The sequence below is a fragment of the Halichoerus grypus genome, chromosome 2 (genome assembly GCF_964656455.1).
Source record: "Halichoerus grypus chromosome 2, mHalGry1.hap1.1, whole genome shotgun sequence".
In the NCBI taxonomy this organism is placed as follows: domain Eukaryota; kingdom Metazoa; phylum Chordata; class Mammalia; order Carnivora; family Phocidae; genus Halichoerus; species Halichoerus grypus.
In genome coordinates this window covers 176893501-176911249 of record NC_135713.1, presented here as the reverse complement: position 1 = coordinate 176911249, position 17749 = coordinate 176893501, and the positions used below count along the sequence as shown (strand labels likewise).

General features: G+C 40.3%; 2 protein-coding genes and 1 non-coding gene across 6 annotated transcripts in view; 1 reads left to right on the top strand and 2 right to left on the bottom strand.

Annotated features, from left to right (window-relative positions):
* Window positions 1-13922, bottom strand: part of TEX14 (testis expressed 14, intercellular bridge forming factor) — a 120134-nt gene extending 106212 nt beyond the window's left edge. Inside the window, exon 1 of the mRNA XM_078064697.1 lies at window positions 13807-13922. The gene's annotated coding sequence lies outside the window, so the exon portion shown is untranslated. The remainder of the gene's footprint in view (window positions 1-13806) is intronic.
* Window positions 4056-4219, bottom strand: LOC118527556 (U1 spliceosomal RNA). Its single transcript, XR_004913166.1, has one exon. It is a non-coding gene; the product is annotated as a U1 spliceosomal RNA (small nuclear RNA).
* A 491-nt stretch (window positions 13923-14413) lies between the features above and the next one.
* RAD51C (RAD51 paralog C) overlaps window positions 14414-17749 on the top strand; it is a 42106-nt gene continuing 38770 nt past the window's right edge. For 3 of the 4 annotated variants that reach the window (XR_013444674.1, XM_078064618.1, XM_036079410.2), the window contains exons 1-2: window positions 14414-14609; window positions 17128-17386. Coding sequence is in view for 3 of the 4 variants with exons in the window: in XM_078064618.1 (XP_077920744.1) it covers window positions 14492-14609; window positions 17128-17386 (377 nt within the window). In the remaining variant the exon portion in view is untranslated. The other variant, XM_078064610.1, reaches the window with a different exon arrangement.

Below are 17749 nucleotides of genomic sequence, written 5' to 3'. Positions count from 1 at the left end.
AACAAGATTGCTTTTGAGTTGATCACTACTGAAGCTTGGTGTGGCTAAATGGGAGAATACTATATTAATCTATTTTAGTTTACATTAGAAGTTTTTCATAATAAAAAAACAAGTTTTTCATAATATAAAGGAGACCATCCCTTCCCTCATGATTTTGAGTACCTGAGATGTTGATACCCTGGCCTCCCCATCTGTGAATAAGAATGGATGGAGAGGAGGAACAGGAGGTACAGCGTCCTGGATTCTATATTTAATAGGTGAAAAAAGAACTGAAGGTACAGATCAGATTTAGGGGTCCTATTTTTCTCCTTTCTTCTCATATCACACATTCAATCCACAGTCTTTACCGTTTTTCTTAAAAAATAATAAGAATCTGACCACTTCTCACCATCTCCAGTGCTACCACTTTGGTACAAGCCATTCTCATCTTATGCCTAGAAGAGTGCAGTAACCTAAGTGATCTCCCTTCTTCCAGTCTATTAACACAGTAGCCAAGTATCCTGCTAAAGCCTAAATCCAATCATGTCACTCTTCTGCTCAAAAAACTAATCTAACATAACTCTGAGAAAACAGAAGAGAAGGAAACATTTTCCACCGTCCCAATTGACACCAAGGATCTTCAGTGGTGCACCCAAGGGAAAGAGCCAACTTATTTTATGAACCAGCATTACTCTGATACCTAAACCAGATGAAGACCATGTAAGAAAAGTACAGACTATTATCCATCATGGACATAGATACAAAATTACTTTAGTTCCTTTAAAATTGCAAACCAAATCCAGCAATAAAGGAAAAGGGTAAAATATCATGTGGGGCTTATCCCGGGAATACAAAATTGGTTTAACATTAGAAAATCAAGCCATATAATTCATCATATCCACAGATTAAGAAGTAGTTGCAGAAAACGTTAACAAAATTCAGCACCCATTTATGATTTTTAAAAAATGTACCAAGGTATCAGTTTGATAAACGGTATCTATGAAAATCTACAGCTAATATACTTCATGGTAAAAGTATCTTTCTTCCAGATAAAGAACAAAACAAGAATGACTACTTTAGCCACTTTTATTCAACACTGTACTGGAGGTTCTTAGCTAGAGCTTACGGCAAGGAAAACAAAAACTCTTGGTTTGGAAAGAAAGAAGGAAAAATGTTTTTATTCACATATGACAGCAGTTTATGTAGAAAATCCTAAAGCATTTACCCCCCCCCAAATACTAAAACTCATATGAAATTTAGCAAAGTCACAGGATACAAGATTAATACATAAAAATCAATTGTATTTCGGGGCGCCTGGGTGTTTCAGTTGTTAAGCGTCTGCCTTTGGCTCAGGTCACGATCCCAGGGTCCTGAGATGGAGCCCCACATCGGGCTCCCTGCTCCGCGGGAAGCCAGCTTCTCCCTCTCCCACTCCCCCTGCTTGTGTTCCCTCTCTCACTGTGTCTCTCTGTGTCAAATAAATAAAATCTTAAAAATAAATAAATAAGTAAACTTAACAATATAGTTTATATTTTAAAAAATCAATTGTATTTCTTTTTTATTAAAGATTTTATTTATTTATTTGAGACAGAGAGCACAAGTGGGGGAGAGGGAGAAGCAGGCTCCCTGCCGAGCAAGGAGTCCAATACAGGGCTTGATCCCAGGACCCTGGAACCATGACCCAGGCCGAAGGCAGACGCTTAACTGACTGGGCCACCCAGGCACCCCAAAAATCAATTGTATTTCTGTGTACCAGCAACAAAACACTTAGAAAATGAAAATTTTAAGTCAAAGAAAGACAAATCCCACATGATTTCACTTATATGTAGAATCTATAACAAAACAATATTTAGATTCACCAATACAGAGAACAAATTGATGGTTGGTTGTCAGAGGGGAGGGGGGCAAGGTATGTAATGGAAGAAGGGGATTAAGAAGTACAAACTTCCAGCTATAAAATAAATAAGTCATGGGGATGTAATGTACAGTATGGGGAATTTGGTCAATAATCTATTAATTTTGTAAGGTGATAGATGGTAATTTCACTTATTGTGGTGACTTTTCCACAATGTATACAAATGTCCAATCACTATGTTGTACACCTGAAACTAATCTAATATTTTATGTCAATTATACTTGACTAAGTAAAAGAAAATGAAATTTCAAAATACTATTTACAAGTGGCAAATACTTCACATTTTCCTACCACTCAAATTTCTTCCTGTATTTTCTTCTATCACTCTAGTCTACAATAGCATTTTTTTCCCAAAGATTTTATTTATTTATTTGACAGAGAGAGAGAGCATGAGCAGCAGGGAGAAACAAGGCGAGAGGGAGAAACAGGCTCCCCGCCGAGCAGGGAGCCCGGCATGGGGCTCGATCCCAGGACCCTGAGATGATGACCTGAGCCAAAGGCAGATGCTTAACCGACTGAGCCACCCAGGCGCCCCATAGTCTACAATATTATTAACAAATTACTTCTTTTTATGACTGGAAGGGGCAAAATCCTAACATTTTCTTTTAAAACCCCAAAGCCTTGCTAATATCCTTATCCTTCCAAGTGAGGAGCTAACAAGTAATAAAGAGATGTGATTTAAAATTATCAAGGTGGGGCGCCTGGGCGGCTCAGTCGGTTAAGCCTCTGACTCTTGGTTTCGGCTCAGGTCATAATCTTGGTTTAGGGTAATGGGATGGAACCCTGCGCTCAGCAGGGAGTCTGCCTGAGTTTTGCTCCCCCTGCCCCTCCCCCCACTGGTGCGCATATGCACGCGCTCGCGCTTTCTCTCAAATAAATAAATCTTTAAATAAAATAAAATAACCAAGGGAACCGACTGAAGAACAGAAAATTGTTCCATAAATAAAAGGACAGAGGGCGCCTGGGTGGCTCGGTTAGGCGACTGCCTTTGGCTCAGGTCATGATCCTGGAGTCGCGGAACGGAGTCCCACATCCGGCTCCCTGCTCAGCAGGGAGTCTGCTTCTCCCTCTGACCCTCCCCCGTCTCATGTGCTCTCTCTCTCATTCTCGCTCTCTCAAATAAATAAATAAATAAAATCTTTAAAAAAATAAAAAAATAAAAGGATAGAGGAAGGAATGTACTGGGGTAGGGAATATCAGCCAAACCCTCAGTATAAACACCAGCACAAACATTATTTATTGAGGCAACTACGATGAAACAGCTAAACAAGTTTTACAAGTAGTACTCTGGGGGTCGCCTTGCTGGCTCAGTAGGTAGAGCATGCCAGTCTTGATCTGGGGTTGTTGAGTTCAAGCCCCATGTTAGGCCTAGAGTTTACTTTAAAAAAAGAAAGAAAAAAAAAGTAGTGCTCTGGGGAAAGGAATGGGGCAGGGTGAGAAAGAGTGGATGTTACTTTAATAAAATTATTTGGGGGTAAAAAATCAAGGTCTAGGAGAAAACATAAAACATTTTCACTAGGAGAGATTGTACTGTAGTCCGGTTCCTCATTTTCGGGAAAATCTAACGATACAGCTCATGAGACATACCTGAAAAGAAACCCCTCTGAAATTTTAACTACTCAGTTAAGTCTAAGTGGTAAGTAATAAACAGACGCAGATACCCTAAGGTGGTGCGCAGTGAGCCCTCTAGTGGTCGGCAGAAGAGTACACTCCATTGGGCTAAACAACTGGTACCAAGCGAACAGCCACGCAAGCAATAATGGCCGCACACATCGTTATACTACCGTAGATAACAGAATGATTACAGAAAGCCATATTGATGAACTAAAAGCCAGGCAGTAATGAGAATCACTATCTTTCTAAAATGCAAGTTACCAGTGGAGAGTGCAAAAGTGCCCCTCTACCAAAAATCACAGTCCAGTTTTCCGAATTTGAAATCACTAAGATCAGCACACCTACAGTTCAGTATATAACGTAAACAAACCAACAACTCATTTACATACTCCACCCCCCTTTAACCACACTGTTCCATAATTATCAACTTACTTAAGTCGAGCGTCTACTGACGCACAATCCTAAAATCGTTACCAAAATTAAAAAAAAACCAAAGAAAAATAAAAAAACCTAACTACAATTACTCTTTTCTTTAAACAACACAAATCAGGGGAAAGCGCGAACGCAGTCCCCCACTACCACAAATTATGCAGTCGAGTTTCCCACATTTGGGGAAATCGCAGGGGTCAGCACATCCGGAGTGCAATGGATAAGCCTCGCCCTGGGAAAACCACCTTCGTGATCATGGTATCTCCCCTGCCAGGTAAGTATGAGCCAGAACAGTTGTCTGGCACCTCACCCTCAGATTCAAGTCATTCTAAAGATAGGATCACTTTTCTCATGCATTCTATCAACCCCGTTTCTTCTGAAATAGAGAGTCTCCAAGTTATAGTTACTATGCAGCAATATTTTGTATATCTGGATATTAAACAAAATCTAGGAAATATATGCCCAGTGTAAGCACGACCAGCAGTCACTGCGCTTATCTACATATTCCACACCCCTTTTGCGCATCCTATTCCCTAGCTACTCGTGCTGTTCGAATGAAATTTAAAGGGAAAGACACTCTACAGATTTAAAGATAAACGACATAAATTAGTTCCTTCTTTCAAGGTGTGGGAGCTAATGATGTCATTGATGTCTGGCGCAGTTCAGCAAGCCACGTAATTGAAAGATCAAGTCTAAAAATGGCAAAACTACATAGGAAAATCCAGTCCGTGTTTTGCTAAAAATAGGTTGTTCGGGGCGCCTGAGTGGCTCAGTTGGTTAAGCGACTGCCTTCAGCTCAGGCCATGATCCTGGAGTCCCGGGATCGAGTCCCGCATCCGGCTCCCTGCTCAGCAGGGAATCTGCTTCTCCCTCTGACCCTCTTCCCTCTCGTGCTCTCTGTCTCTCATTCTCTCTTTCTCAAATAAATAAATAAAATCTTTAAAATAAAAAAAAAATAGGTTGTTCAAGGCTTCAAGCACAAGTTCAAAATATGCTCTCTTTCAAATATACAGCAAGTCGGAGCACCTGGGTGGCTCAGTCGTTAAGCGTCTGCCTTCGGCTCAGGTCATGATCCCAGGGTCCTGGGATGGAGCCCCGCATCGGGCTCTCTGCTCAGCAGGAAGCCTGCTTCTCCCTCTCCCGCTCCCCCTGCTTGTGTTCCCTCTCTCGCTGTCTCTCTCTCTCTCTCTCTGTCAAATAAATAAATAAAATCTTAAAATATATATATATATATATATATATATATATATATATACAGCAAATCATCACCCTTACTTGAAAAAGCTGTTGTATAAACACTAGTTCTAATTCGGAGGCAACCTACCTAGGGAAAAGCTCACGCAGCGCCCCCTTCCTACACAGACGTTTGGGGAAGTCCCAGGGGTTTGCAGAGCTGGGGTGTGACGATGGTCCACACAACTGGAAACTGCCACGCTGACCAGAATGTCTCCCTTCCCAGGCATCAATAAATTGTGTTTCTAAGTATCCTGAACCCCGCCCCTCCCCCCGTGCCAACTCCCCTGTATTCTATACTACAAGCCGTCATCCATTTCTTTTTCATGGGTGTCTCTGAAATCCAGAACAAGACTACTGGAGACTCCATCCTACAAGAAACTGCCCAGCCCTCCTTGACTCATATTAGACTCTTCAGAAAGAGCAAATCCAGTATCAGGCAATGGTTATTAATTCCAATATTCCATACCCACATATAATTATTACTAGTCTTAACCCTATCCTTTCTTCACTGTAAATTAAAGTTGGAGTTTCCAAGTTCCAACTGTTCTTCAGTTGTGTCTCCAAGATCACACCAGAATCACCTTATTTCTCAAATCTTCTTATTTTACAGGACTCCTCTGGCATTCTCTGCTAAAACAATTAGCCAGAGGTTCATATCTTTTTTTTTCAGAGTTTTATATCTTTAAAATAATGCTGTTTTTAAAAATCTTATTAAAGAACAGACGAAGAGAGATGGAGAGAAAAAATACTGGGGCAGAGTGGGGAGGAGATTCTTGTGATGTGAGCTGCAACTACTCCTCAAATCTGACCTTTTGACAGCAACCAGTTTGATTTTTATAGATTTTTCTCCCCAAAGAACTACTATATAATATATATGTATATATGTATATATATCCATACACACACATAAACATATATATGTATATATGGTCTAATCTATACACAAAATATCTATTTTATTTGTGAAATTGAAGTTAAGATACCTTGAAATCTGGCAGGAACCACTCATATAAGGGGAAAAGGTGCTGTCTATGAACTAGACTACTGTTAGCACCAAACAACTCTTTTGTTTTTTTTTTAAATACGGAACTTTTTTTTTTAAAGATTTTTATTTATTTATTTGACAGAGAGAGAGACAGTGAGAGAGGCAACACAAGCAGGGAGAGTAGGAGAGGGAGAAGCAGGTTTCCCCTGGAGCAGGGAGGCCGATGTGGGGCTTGATCCCAGGACGCTGGGATCATGACCTGAGCTGAAGGCAGAAGCTTAACGACTGAGCCACGCAGGCGCCCCAGTTTTGTTTTGTTTTGTTTTGTTTTTAAGATTTTATTTCTTTATTTGACAGAGACACAGCAAGAGAGGGAACACAAGCAGGGGGAGTGGGAGAGGAAAAAGGCTTCCCGCTGAGCATGGGAGCCCGATGCGGGGCTCAATTCCAGGACCTTGGGATCATGACCTGAGCCAAAGGCAGATGCTTAAAGACTGAGCCACCCAGGTGCCCCCTCATTCTTTAATAATTAAAAAAAAATACTTTTCATAAGGTGCTTGTATTCCCTTTCAATGAGTGTAATAGCTGAATATTTTAATTTTCACATGAGTACTAGTGGTTTTTATTTTTTTAAAGATTTTCTTTATTTTTTTTGAGAGAGAGAGAGAGAGAGAGAGCACAAGTGGTGGGGAGGGGTAGAGGGAGAGGGAGAAGCAGACTCCCCGCTGAGCAGGGAGCCCTATGCAGGACTCTATCCCAAGATCCTGGGATCATGATCCAAGAGGAAGGCAGACGCTTAACCAACTGAGCCACCAAGGCACCCCTAGGTGTCCTTTTTTTTTTTTTTTTAATATTTATTTATTTGTATTTCTTTATTTGACAGAGAAAGACACAGCGAGTGAGGGAACACAAGCAGGGGGAGTGGGAGAGGGAGAAGCAGGCTTCCCGCAGAGCAGAGAGCCTGATGCGGGGCTCCATCCCAGAACCCTGGGATCATGACCTGAGCTGAAGGCAGATGCTTAACAACTGAGCCACCCAGGCGCCCCACCACCAAGCAACTCTTAAATTCAAACTGCCATTCTCAGATTTGTGACTACTAGTGCTTTCTTTCTTTCTTTTTAAATTTATTTATTAGAGAAAGAGCATGAGAGAGATCACAAGCAGCGGGGAGGGGTAGAGGGAGAAGCAGGCTCCCCACTGAGCAAGGGGCCAGATGTGATGTGGGACTAGATCCCAGGATCCTAGGATCATGACCTAGCCGACGCTTAACCAGTTGAGCCACCCAGGTGCCCCTAGCAGTGCTTTCTTAAGCCAGAAACACATAGCTCTTAAACCACCCATACTCTTCACAAAGCTAGTTCCAATATTTCACAAGAACTTCATTGTTATTGGTCTACTTATCAAAACATCCATCTGAGACAGTCTGCCTTAAGGCAAAAAGGTGACCTTCCCTCACTTTCTTGTAGCCCGAGAAGGTTAAGAAAGACAGTAGTGCTATAATCCTCACAGGAGCCCTGCAAACCGTAGTATCCTCTGAGGAGAGCCACATTTCTCTGATTGGAAAAATACAAGGAAATACATGTGTTTGTTAAATAATAACATAAGTTAACACAGAAAAAGTGAAGAAGCTTTTTAGTACGTCTTACTATTGCCAAAACCAGACAATGTAACCTCACAGATTAATCCCATGAACAAAAATGCAAATTATAACATCTTTATGAACTGGATCTAGTAGGATATTAAAATAACATACACAATAACTAAATAGGTTTTATGTACCTAAGTACATAAAAGTATATGATAGAAGTAGCATATCATATAGGTGGGGACAAAGACTGATTAACTCATAAAGAGTGCATAGAAAATTGGCTCACCACTGAAAGAAGGAAAATATTACTTCCTCCTACTTTACCTTAAAAAAAAACAGGTTAAAATATCCAAATTAAATCATAAACCGTATGTAGAAAAAAACCCAGGTAATTATGTTTATAATTTTGACAAAAAGTCTTTTTTTTTCTTATTTATTTATGTAAGTAATCTCTACACCCAATATGGGGCTCAAACTTATGACCTTGGGATTGAGAGTTACATGCTCTTCCAACTGAGCCAGCCAGGCACTCCAAAGAAAATACTTTCTAAGCATGTTACCAAAGTCAGAACTAAATACAAACTTTGACTACATTTGCATACAACAAACATCAACAAAGTAGAAAACCTCAAAGTTTAAATACAAATGACAGAGTCGGAAGACATTTGCAATATACAGATTAGGCAGATAGCCTGTATAATACAATATGCATATCAGAGAGGATAGGCAGCATATGGAATAAAAGTATGGGTTTTATGTCAAAGCTGAACAGAATACTTGGCCTATACTAAGCACAACTAAATATTAGTTGTTGTTTCTGATAATTAAAAAAACACAGACCTGTTACAAATACATATTTTATTTTATTTTTTCAAGATTTCATGTATTTGACAGAGAGAGAACACAAGCAGGGGGAGCAGCAGAGGGAGAGGGAGAAGCAGGCTTTCCGCAGAGCAGGGAGCCTGACATGGGACTCGATCCCAGGACTCTGGGATCATGACCTCAGCCAAAGGCAGATGCTTAACCAACTGAGCCACCCAGGTGCCCCAAAGTACCTCAGTTATAAAGTGGGAAAGAATGTACAGATGTTCATAGCACCATTATTCACAATAGCCAAGAGGTGGAAGCAACCCAAGTGTCTATCCACAGATGAATGGATAAACAAAATGTGGTACATACATACAATTGATTATTATTCAGACTTAAAAAGGGAGGAAACTGACACATGCCACAACATGGATAAACCTTCAGGACATTATGTTAAGTGAAATAAACCAGTCACAAAAAGACAAATACTACATGATTCCACTTCTGTAAGGTATCAAGAGTAGTCAAACAGAAAAACAGAAAGTAGAAAGGTGGTTGCCAGTGGCTGAGGGAAGGGGAAATGAGGAGTTGCTGTTTAATGGGTATAGTTTCAGGTTTGCAAGATAAAAGAGTTCTGGAGATCAGTTGCACAACATTGTGAAGATAATTAACACTATTGAACTGTATACTTAAAAAAATTTCATGTTATGTGTATTTTACCATTTTTACAAATTAAAAGTGAGCAAAGGATATGAGATAGTTACAATAAGGTACATTTGCCCAATGAAACTATATGAAAAAAATTTTAACCTCTCTAGTAATAAAGGATAATAACCAGTTAAAATCAATTATACCTCAATAACAAAGGGGAAAAAAAAAACATTTAAAGACTCCGAAGGCCAGTGTTGGAGTGGAGGTGGGAAAACCAGCCCTCACATGCTGTTAGTAGGAGTACAAGTGGTACAAACATTTGGCAGTATGATCAAAATGAAAATGTGTATACTCTCTGACCCAGGAATTCTACTTCCAGAAATGTATTGAGAGAGAGAGAAAATGCTATTTCATCAGAGAAAAAAAAAAAGTGGAAATAATTCAACTATACAGTCATAAGCCAGATTAGAAAGTTGGGCTTCAGGACAGAACGTATGCAACCACTAAGTTTAATTTTCAAATAATTTGTAATTACATGGAAGAAAGCTTCTGACAAAATATTAAGTGAAAAACAAAAGATATACAAATTTCTTCACAATTTGACCACAATAGGTAAGATAAATATATTATATGAACTTATAGAAAGATTAAAATAAACCAAAATGTTAACATTATTATCTGTAAATTAAATAGAAAATTTATGAACCAGTTTTATTTCCTTCTTTATATTTTCTATATTTTGTTTTCTACAACTATATACTTCCTACAAGTTTATATTTTTCACCATATTTAAAGTACAAAATAGAAAAATATAGGGAGAGAGGTGCAGGTCAATCATCTATTCTTTTAACAAATATTTACTGAGCACCTACTAAACCCATACACTGGGCTAGGGGCTCTAAAAAAACAACAGGGAGTAAAATCCACATGATCCTGCTATACTGAAGTTTTCCATCTAGTCAGGGAGACATATGTTACGTAAATAATCACACAGAGGCATTTGGTGCTGTGAGAGCCTTAAAAGGGAGACTTGAGTCTTACTAAGAAATTTGGTCTGTAAAGAACAAAATAGGAAGTGACACGAGCTGAAATATAAAACTGTACTGTAGAAAGAACATTCTGGCTGTAGCATGGGAGAACAGACTAGAGGGGAGAAGAGAAGATGCAGAGAGACCAGCTAAAAGCATAGAGTACCTACAAGCAAAATGGTAGGAGCTTGGCCTAGAGGAGGAGGCATGAACAGAATCAAGATATGTTAAAGAGAAAATTGCTAGGATCTGTGTATGCATTGAACATGGGGAGTGAAAAGGGAAGGTGTTGAGAATGATTCCTAGGTTTCTCTAGTCTGTGCACATGGAAGGATGGATATTCAATTCATGGAGGCAGGGAATACAGGAAGAAGACAAGGTTTTGGGAGTGGGCTGAAGAAAATAATGAGTTAGGTTTAAAATATATTTTTTAAATATTTTATTTATTTATTTGAGTGGGGTGCAGAGGGAGAAGCAGACTTCCCACTGAGCAGGGAGACTGATGCGGGCTTAGGATCATGACCTGGGCCGAAGGCACATGCTTAACTGACTGAGCCACCCAGGTGACCTTAAGTTAGGTTTGAGATAGGCTGAGTTGGAGGGGCACTTGAGTGGCTCAGTTGGTTAAACATTTGCTTTCAGCTCAGGTCATGATCCCAGGGTCCTGGAATTGAGCCCCACCTCCCTGCTCATCCGGTAGTCTGTTTCTCCTTCTCCCTCTGCCCCTCCCCCACACTCATGTGCTCTCTCTCAAATAAATAAATAAAATCTTAAAAAAAAAAAGATAGGCTGAGTTGGAGACCTTTGCACTGTCCAGTACGCAATCAGATACTTGCATCTGGAGGTGAGAGAACAGGGCAGGGCTAGAAATATAAATTTAAGAATCGGGGTGCCTGGGTGGCTCAGTCTGTTAAATGTCTGACTTCCGCGGAGGTCGTAATCTCTCATGATCTCAGGGTCCTGGGATCACGCCCTTCATTGGGCTCTGCTTTTAATGGGGAGTCTGCTTGTCCCTCTCCCTCTCCTTCTGCCCCTCTCCCTGCTCGTGCTTTCTCTCTCTCTTAAATAAAATCTTTCTTAAAAATTAAGAAAAAAAAAGAATCACTGGCATATAGTCACTGAACTGTGAATGAGATAGCAGAGAGAGCGAGAGAATGAGAGAACAAGAGAAGAGAGAACAGAATAGTCAGCAAAAGGTCAGCTATGGGGTCTTAAAAGAACTGTAACATTTCAGGGCCAGGTTCTGGAAGATGAGCTTCCTAGGGAGACAGAAAAGCCAGATGGATATGAAGGAAATCAGGAGTGTGGTGGCATCACAGAAATGAGATTTCAAGAGTTTGTGGACAACAAATAAATACTGAGCTCCTACTATGTATAAGGCTTTGTACAACTGATATTGATACTCCAAATATTTGTGTTTGAGGCTTTAAGTTTTATCATAACCACCTTTAAAGCTAAGCCTTGATTCAAAGTTTTTTCTTAGTCGAAACAGCACTCATTTCTCTCTCCATTCCCAAATCCACTTGAACATTCAAGCTCACCATTTTTAGAAGTTCTATATTTTTAGGTTAAAAGAAAATGAATTTCTCCTCAGCTATAACAGAAATATTCAGATTACTCCTCTCCCATATCTCTAGAAAATAGACCAGTTTACTTGAGTACTTAGATTAACTACAGATATTGGCAGAAATAGCTCATTCCTACCCTTAGTATCATATCTAGATAGCAATGAAAGCCAGAAATGCTCAATAATGATCCTGATTGATAGGCTCCACAACGGCAGAAATTCTGTCATTTGCCCTGTAACCATGCACATAACTGGCACTTAATAAATATTTGATCTTGCTTAAATGATCTAATCTTAATAATTTTAAACGGGAACCCAAGTAAACTATTCACAGATTATTGCAAGCATCAAGTTAAATGAAATATGTAAAAGCACTTTCCTTTGGCACTTTACAATTGTAGGCACTTAAAAAACGTCTCAGCATTAACACTCTACTGAGCTAGGTGTTTAATAAAGCTTTATTCAACTGAAGACACATCTAGAGTATTTTTAAATGGATAAACTAAAATTATGTACCTTTTCTGTACTAAAACCTTTATATTTGTTAATTTGATCTTTCCAATAATCCCATGAATTATTATCTTTTACTTGCAGGTGAGGAAACTGAGTAACTTGCTGCAAGGCTTACAGTTGGTAATTTCCAGAGATGTGATACAAACCCAAATTTGTATGACTTCAAGGCTCATGCTCATTTGTCCATAGCAGTGCTTCTCAAACTTTTTCATCAAGTAACCCCAAATTGCAACGGAAAAAAAAAAAAAGATTCCTAGGAGGCTTTGGGAGACTATTGAAGTATCCAGTTTAAACTGGATCTTTCTTCAAATTCTTATGTTTATTCGGAAATTTATTTTTTATGTTTGCTTTTTACTTTACAGTATGTTAATGTTTACTTAACATAAAATATTTTAAATAGCTTACCAGTTAAATCATTCAATTCTTCCCTCTCTAAAAAAAAAAAAAACTGAGCGAATCTGACACCATAGGAAGGTGTATCTTCCATAAAAATCCCACAGTTTTGTTCAGTTCTTGGTGCCTGGCCTCATAAACCTGGATCCTAGTTTGAAAGCCTGACTATGGAGCAAACCATATTAAAGAAATCTGAAGAATGATGTGAAAACAATAATTATAGATAACTCAAGGCTCAGAATAAGATGTTAATAACACATAATTGTATGACTACAGATAGAGTCAACTACTTTCGTAAGTCTCCACAGCCAATGAAACAAAGTTCTAAACACGACTGATTCCATTGAGTTTGAGCAAACCAAGGAAAGCACTGTCGTTGAATATGTTAACACCATCTCTTCTTCACCCAAGACCCTGGTTGTTTTGTAAGCATGAATTCTCCCCGCGGACATTTATGTAATACCCACTGTGTGCCCAGATGTGACTCATACCAGTAGTTAAACAAGGTATTGAGTGGCAAACAATCCACATTTTGACCAGTCCTACCAGACTTTCCCTGTCGTACCAAATGGGGGACAAACATTTCTCGAATTCTACCCCCGAAACCCCATCCAAAAGGGGCTCTCAATTTGGAGGTAGCTCGGGGTAGAAGAAAGGGTACTAGGTTTTAATTCTGTTTTGAAGAAAACTATGCTCTAAGCTTCTGTGTCCTCGTTTTCCTCCTGGTACGGTTGTGAGCATTTGAAATGTGTGGGATTTGCTAAAGTGCTCAACATATGTTTCCTTCCTTAGATCTTACGTACTTAAAGGGCTCTGATTTGCAATATTTAGGGAGTTCCTTTAAGCTAGGGGGGAAAATTCAAGGCTAAGAATCCTAACAAATGTAGTGAACAAGTTACTGCCCTAAAGAAATCACATTCACTTAGGCAAAGAAAGACTTCGTAACCCACCTTCCAAACCGCCTCAATTCCCTCAAAGTTCTCCATTTTAGAAGGGGTCCCTTCTCAACTCTACCAGAGCAGGAGCTCTTGCGTAGCCCAATTACTCCCTCTCAGGACGGGAGCCCACGCCCAGCCCACTACGGGGACATTACTTGCTTACTTTTCCAGCTACTTCGTAAGTTAGGCAGGCCGTGAACCAACGGTTTCAGAAACCACCATGCTTCAGACTGGACTCGCGGGGAAGGCGTGGGTGGATGCGAGGATCGGGCGCCTAGCGCTCCCGGTGGCGGTGGGGGGCTGGCCCACAATTCCTCGCGCGGGCGAGGCCGAGGGTGAGGGCGGGAAAGGCAAAGGGGGAAGGCAAGGGGGATACCCGACGAGAAAAGGTAGAAAACTGGAACCCTATAATGGAGACACCGATTAATCCTTATATGACTGCCTCATACCCCAAGCCGGTAAGTGGCTAGTGTGTGCGTTACCCCCACTTGGGGGTAGATCATTCCTATTAATAACCTTGAGGTTCCACCCAACAGGCCAGGGCTGAGGTGTGGAGATGTGGTGTGTAAGGCCTGGCTCTCCATCTTGCGGTCTCCACCCATCTTTTTACTGCCAGGATGTATGTTTGATGGGGAAACCCTAAAAGGGATTTGTAAGAATCACAACAGAAATCGTGCAGTTACGGAGAAAATACAAATCCTCCTCAGAAGGGCCAAGCCCGAGGCCGCGTGCAGTCAGGCCAGAGACCCCGCCCCTTCCGCCTTACGTCTGACGTCACACGGCGCGCGCGCGGGCGTGCGGAGTTGAGGCTGGGGTGTAGCTACTCTGCGTAGGCGTCCGGCTTTGAAATGCAGCGGGATTTAGTGAGTTTCCCGCTGTCTCCAGCGGTGCGGGTGAAGCTGGTGTCTGCAGGTTTCCAGACAGCTGAGGAACTCCTAGAGATGAAACCGTCCGAGCTCAGCAAAGGTAACGACTCCGGGCGGCAAGTTGAAGCACACAGACCGCCGTCGGTGCCGCCTCCATCTCGGTTCTTCCGCCTTCAGGTTTCCACCCTGTCTCCGCCAGTTTCCTCCGCCCAAGGCTGCATTTGCAACGTGAAACCGCTCCTTGACTCCAGTTAAACAGGGTGTGAATGGTTAGAGCTGTGGTCCTGAAAACGTTTACTAATTGCTTTCTCTACCCGTGCCTGCTGAATCCTCTTGGGGATTATCTATTACTCAAAAGAACCCTGTTAACGTGGATTATTATGTCCAATATGATGAAGGAACAGATGCTTGGGGAGGTTAAGTAACTTTTCATGATGACTGGGTTAGGAAATTGCGGAGCAGGATTGGTACCCAGACAGCTGGTCTAGTTTTAGCTGTTCCAAAATCCAAGGGGCAAGGGATTATGTTTGAGAAATGGAGGATTCGTGATAGGACTAGAGACACTAGGTGAGAAAGGGAGCAGAATCTCCAGCACGTGGAGAAAGCAACAGAAAGAAGATACTGCTTCTCTTCTGTAATTCGCTGGAAAAACAAAACAAGAAACCCCAAACCTCTCATTCCAGAACACTGTAGATTATACATTGTAGATTATACATTGGTGGGAACCACTGTATCATCATGCGGTATACAAAAATGAAGCTGTCTGCGGTCTCACTGTGCATGTTACACGAGGGTATGCTCAGAACTACTCGTGAGATAGAACAAAATTTTAAGTCCTTGCCCTTAACAAATGGAAAATAAGGAGGTTTCAACTCACCCCTCAAGAATAAATGTTGTAGACCCAGTGTTAACTGTTTTAAATCTTACACTGCGTACGGTTTCCCAACGTTTTTGTTTGTTGGTTTAAGGATTTTATTTGTTTGAGAGAGGACAAGCAGGAGGAACTGCAGAGGGAGAGGGAGAAGCAGGGAGTCAGATACGGGGCTTGATCCCAGGACTCTGGGATCACGACCTGAGCAGAAGGCAGCCGCTTAATCCACTGAGCCACCCAGGCACCCCTGTCTCCCAAAGTTTGATGGTTTTTATTTTTTCTTTCAACAAGTTGGTTTTGCAGTAAAGAAATGAGAGAATCTGCATGATAATGGTAGCTAACAATTACTGAGCGTTTTGGACGGCCTCGGTATTCTACCCAGCTGTTCAACATGTCTCATTCCCGTTTTACAGAAAAAAAGATCTGAGAAAAAAAAAAAAGTAACTCGCCCATACTAAGTAACTTAATAATAGTGGTTCAGTCAGGGTTTACAAACCCAAGAAATCTGACTCCAGAATTCAGGCTTTTTAAATAGGATTTTCATTTCTTTATCACCCTATTGTCTTTTATTAGTGCCAAATTTGTATTCATATCCTAAGCAAATCAGGCACTGACCTATCAAACTCATAAGTGATGTCACCCTCACCTTTCATTATTCCTTTCATTAGCAGCTTGTTTTGTAATTGCCATTTTCTCTTCTCAAGCCATATTGTCTGATAAGAATGAAATTATATAGTTGAGGAAGCATAAGTGTATTGTTTAAAATATTTGTGCATCAAATAATTGTTCTCATTAAAGATTTTGGAGTGATACATGAATTTTTCATGGTAGTGTTTCTATGAGAAGTTTTTATTATGAATAATACATGCACAAACTTCTTAAAGTTAAATCTTGTTTTAGGCGGTTAGAGGTCATTTTCATTCTCTTCTGAAAAATAATTTTTTTTTTAAGATTTTATTTATTTATTTGACAGAGAGAGAGAGAGATAGCGAGAGCAGGAACACAAGCAAGGGGAGTGGGAGAGGGAGAAGCCGGCCTCCAGTGGAGCAGGGAGCCTGATGCGGGGCTCGATCCCAGGATTCTGGGATCATGACCTGAGCTGAAGGTAGACGCATAACAACTGAACCACCCAGGCGCCCCTGAAAAATAATTTAGATGCCTTATTAGATCAAGATAACTATGATTTCATAAAACCAAAAGGGATAGTAAAAGGACTGACTGCCTGTACATTTTATTTTCTACCTCCTGAGATACTCTTGTAGGTACTCAAATGCTTTAGAGGTTTAGGTTTCTGGATTCTGCTTTTGAGGTAATAAATAAATCTTTTAAGTATGTAAAGACTAAGAAAACAAAGATGAATGCCTTTATTAACTTGAAAAATTCAATAGTTAATGGAATGTTATATTTTATTTTTATGTTTCTGTTTTTGTTTTTTTTTAAGATTTTATTTATTTATTTGAGAAAGAGAGCAGAGACAGAGGGAGAAGCAGGCTTCCCGCGGAGCAGGGAGCCCGATGCGGGGCACGATCCCAGGACCCTGGGATCATGATCTGAGCCGAAGGCAGACACTCAACCGACTGAGCCACCCAGGCGTCCCTATTTTTGTGTTTCTTTACTCTTGGCATCACTCTTATTATCTAAAAATTAAAATTAATGAAGACAACCCAATAGCATGTTAAGACTTTTAAATTTCTAAAATCAGGGTTTGGGTTTTGTTGTTTTTTCCTTTTTCTTTTTTTACTTTCAGAAGTTGGGATATCTAAAGAGGAAGCCTTGGAAACTCTGCAAATTATAAGAAGAGAATGTCTCACAAGTAAACCAAGATATGCTGCTACAGCTGAGTCAGGCAAGAAGTGTACAGCACTGGAACTTCTTGAGCAGGAGCACACCCAGAGCTTCATAATTACCTTCTGTTCAGCACTAGATAATATTCTTGGGGGTGGAATACCCTTAACTAAAACAACAGAAATTTGTGGTGTACCGGGTATTGGAAAAACACAATTATGGTAAAGTAAAATGTTCCCTTCTTAAGTGTAGGCTTAATGACATTTTATGTAAGTAATAGAATATGGTGCTATGGGTCTACATTCAGGAGACCAAAAAAGGATGTATGTGCTCTTAATTTTTTGTGTGTGTATGCATGCACATCAAACAAAAATCAGTTTACTATTTGTGTTACTTCAGTACCCCATCTTTAAATTGATATAATTATTTTGGTATCCAAAAATGTTTCTTTTGCAACATTGTAATGTGATCATTAGGGTAAACATGTAATATTCTGTTTTATTTTATTTCATTTTTTAAAGATTTTATTTGACAGAGAGATAGAGCACAAGTAGGCAGAGAGGCAGGCAGAGGCAGAGGGAGGG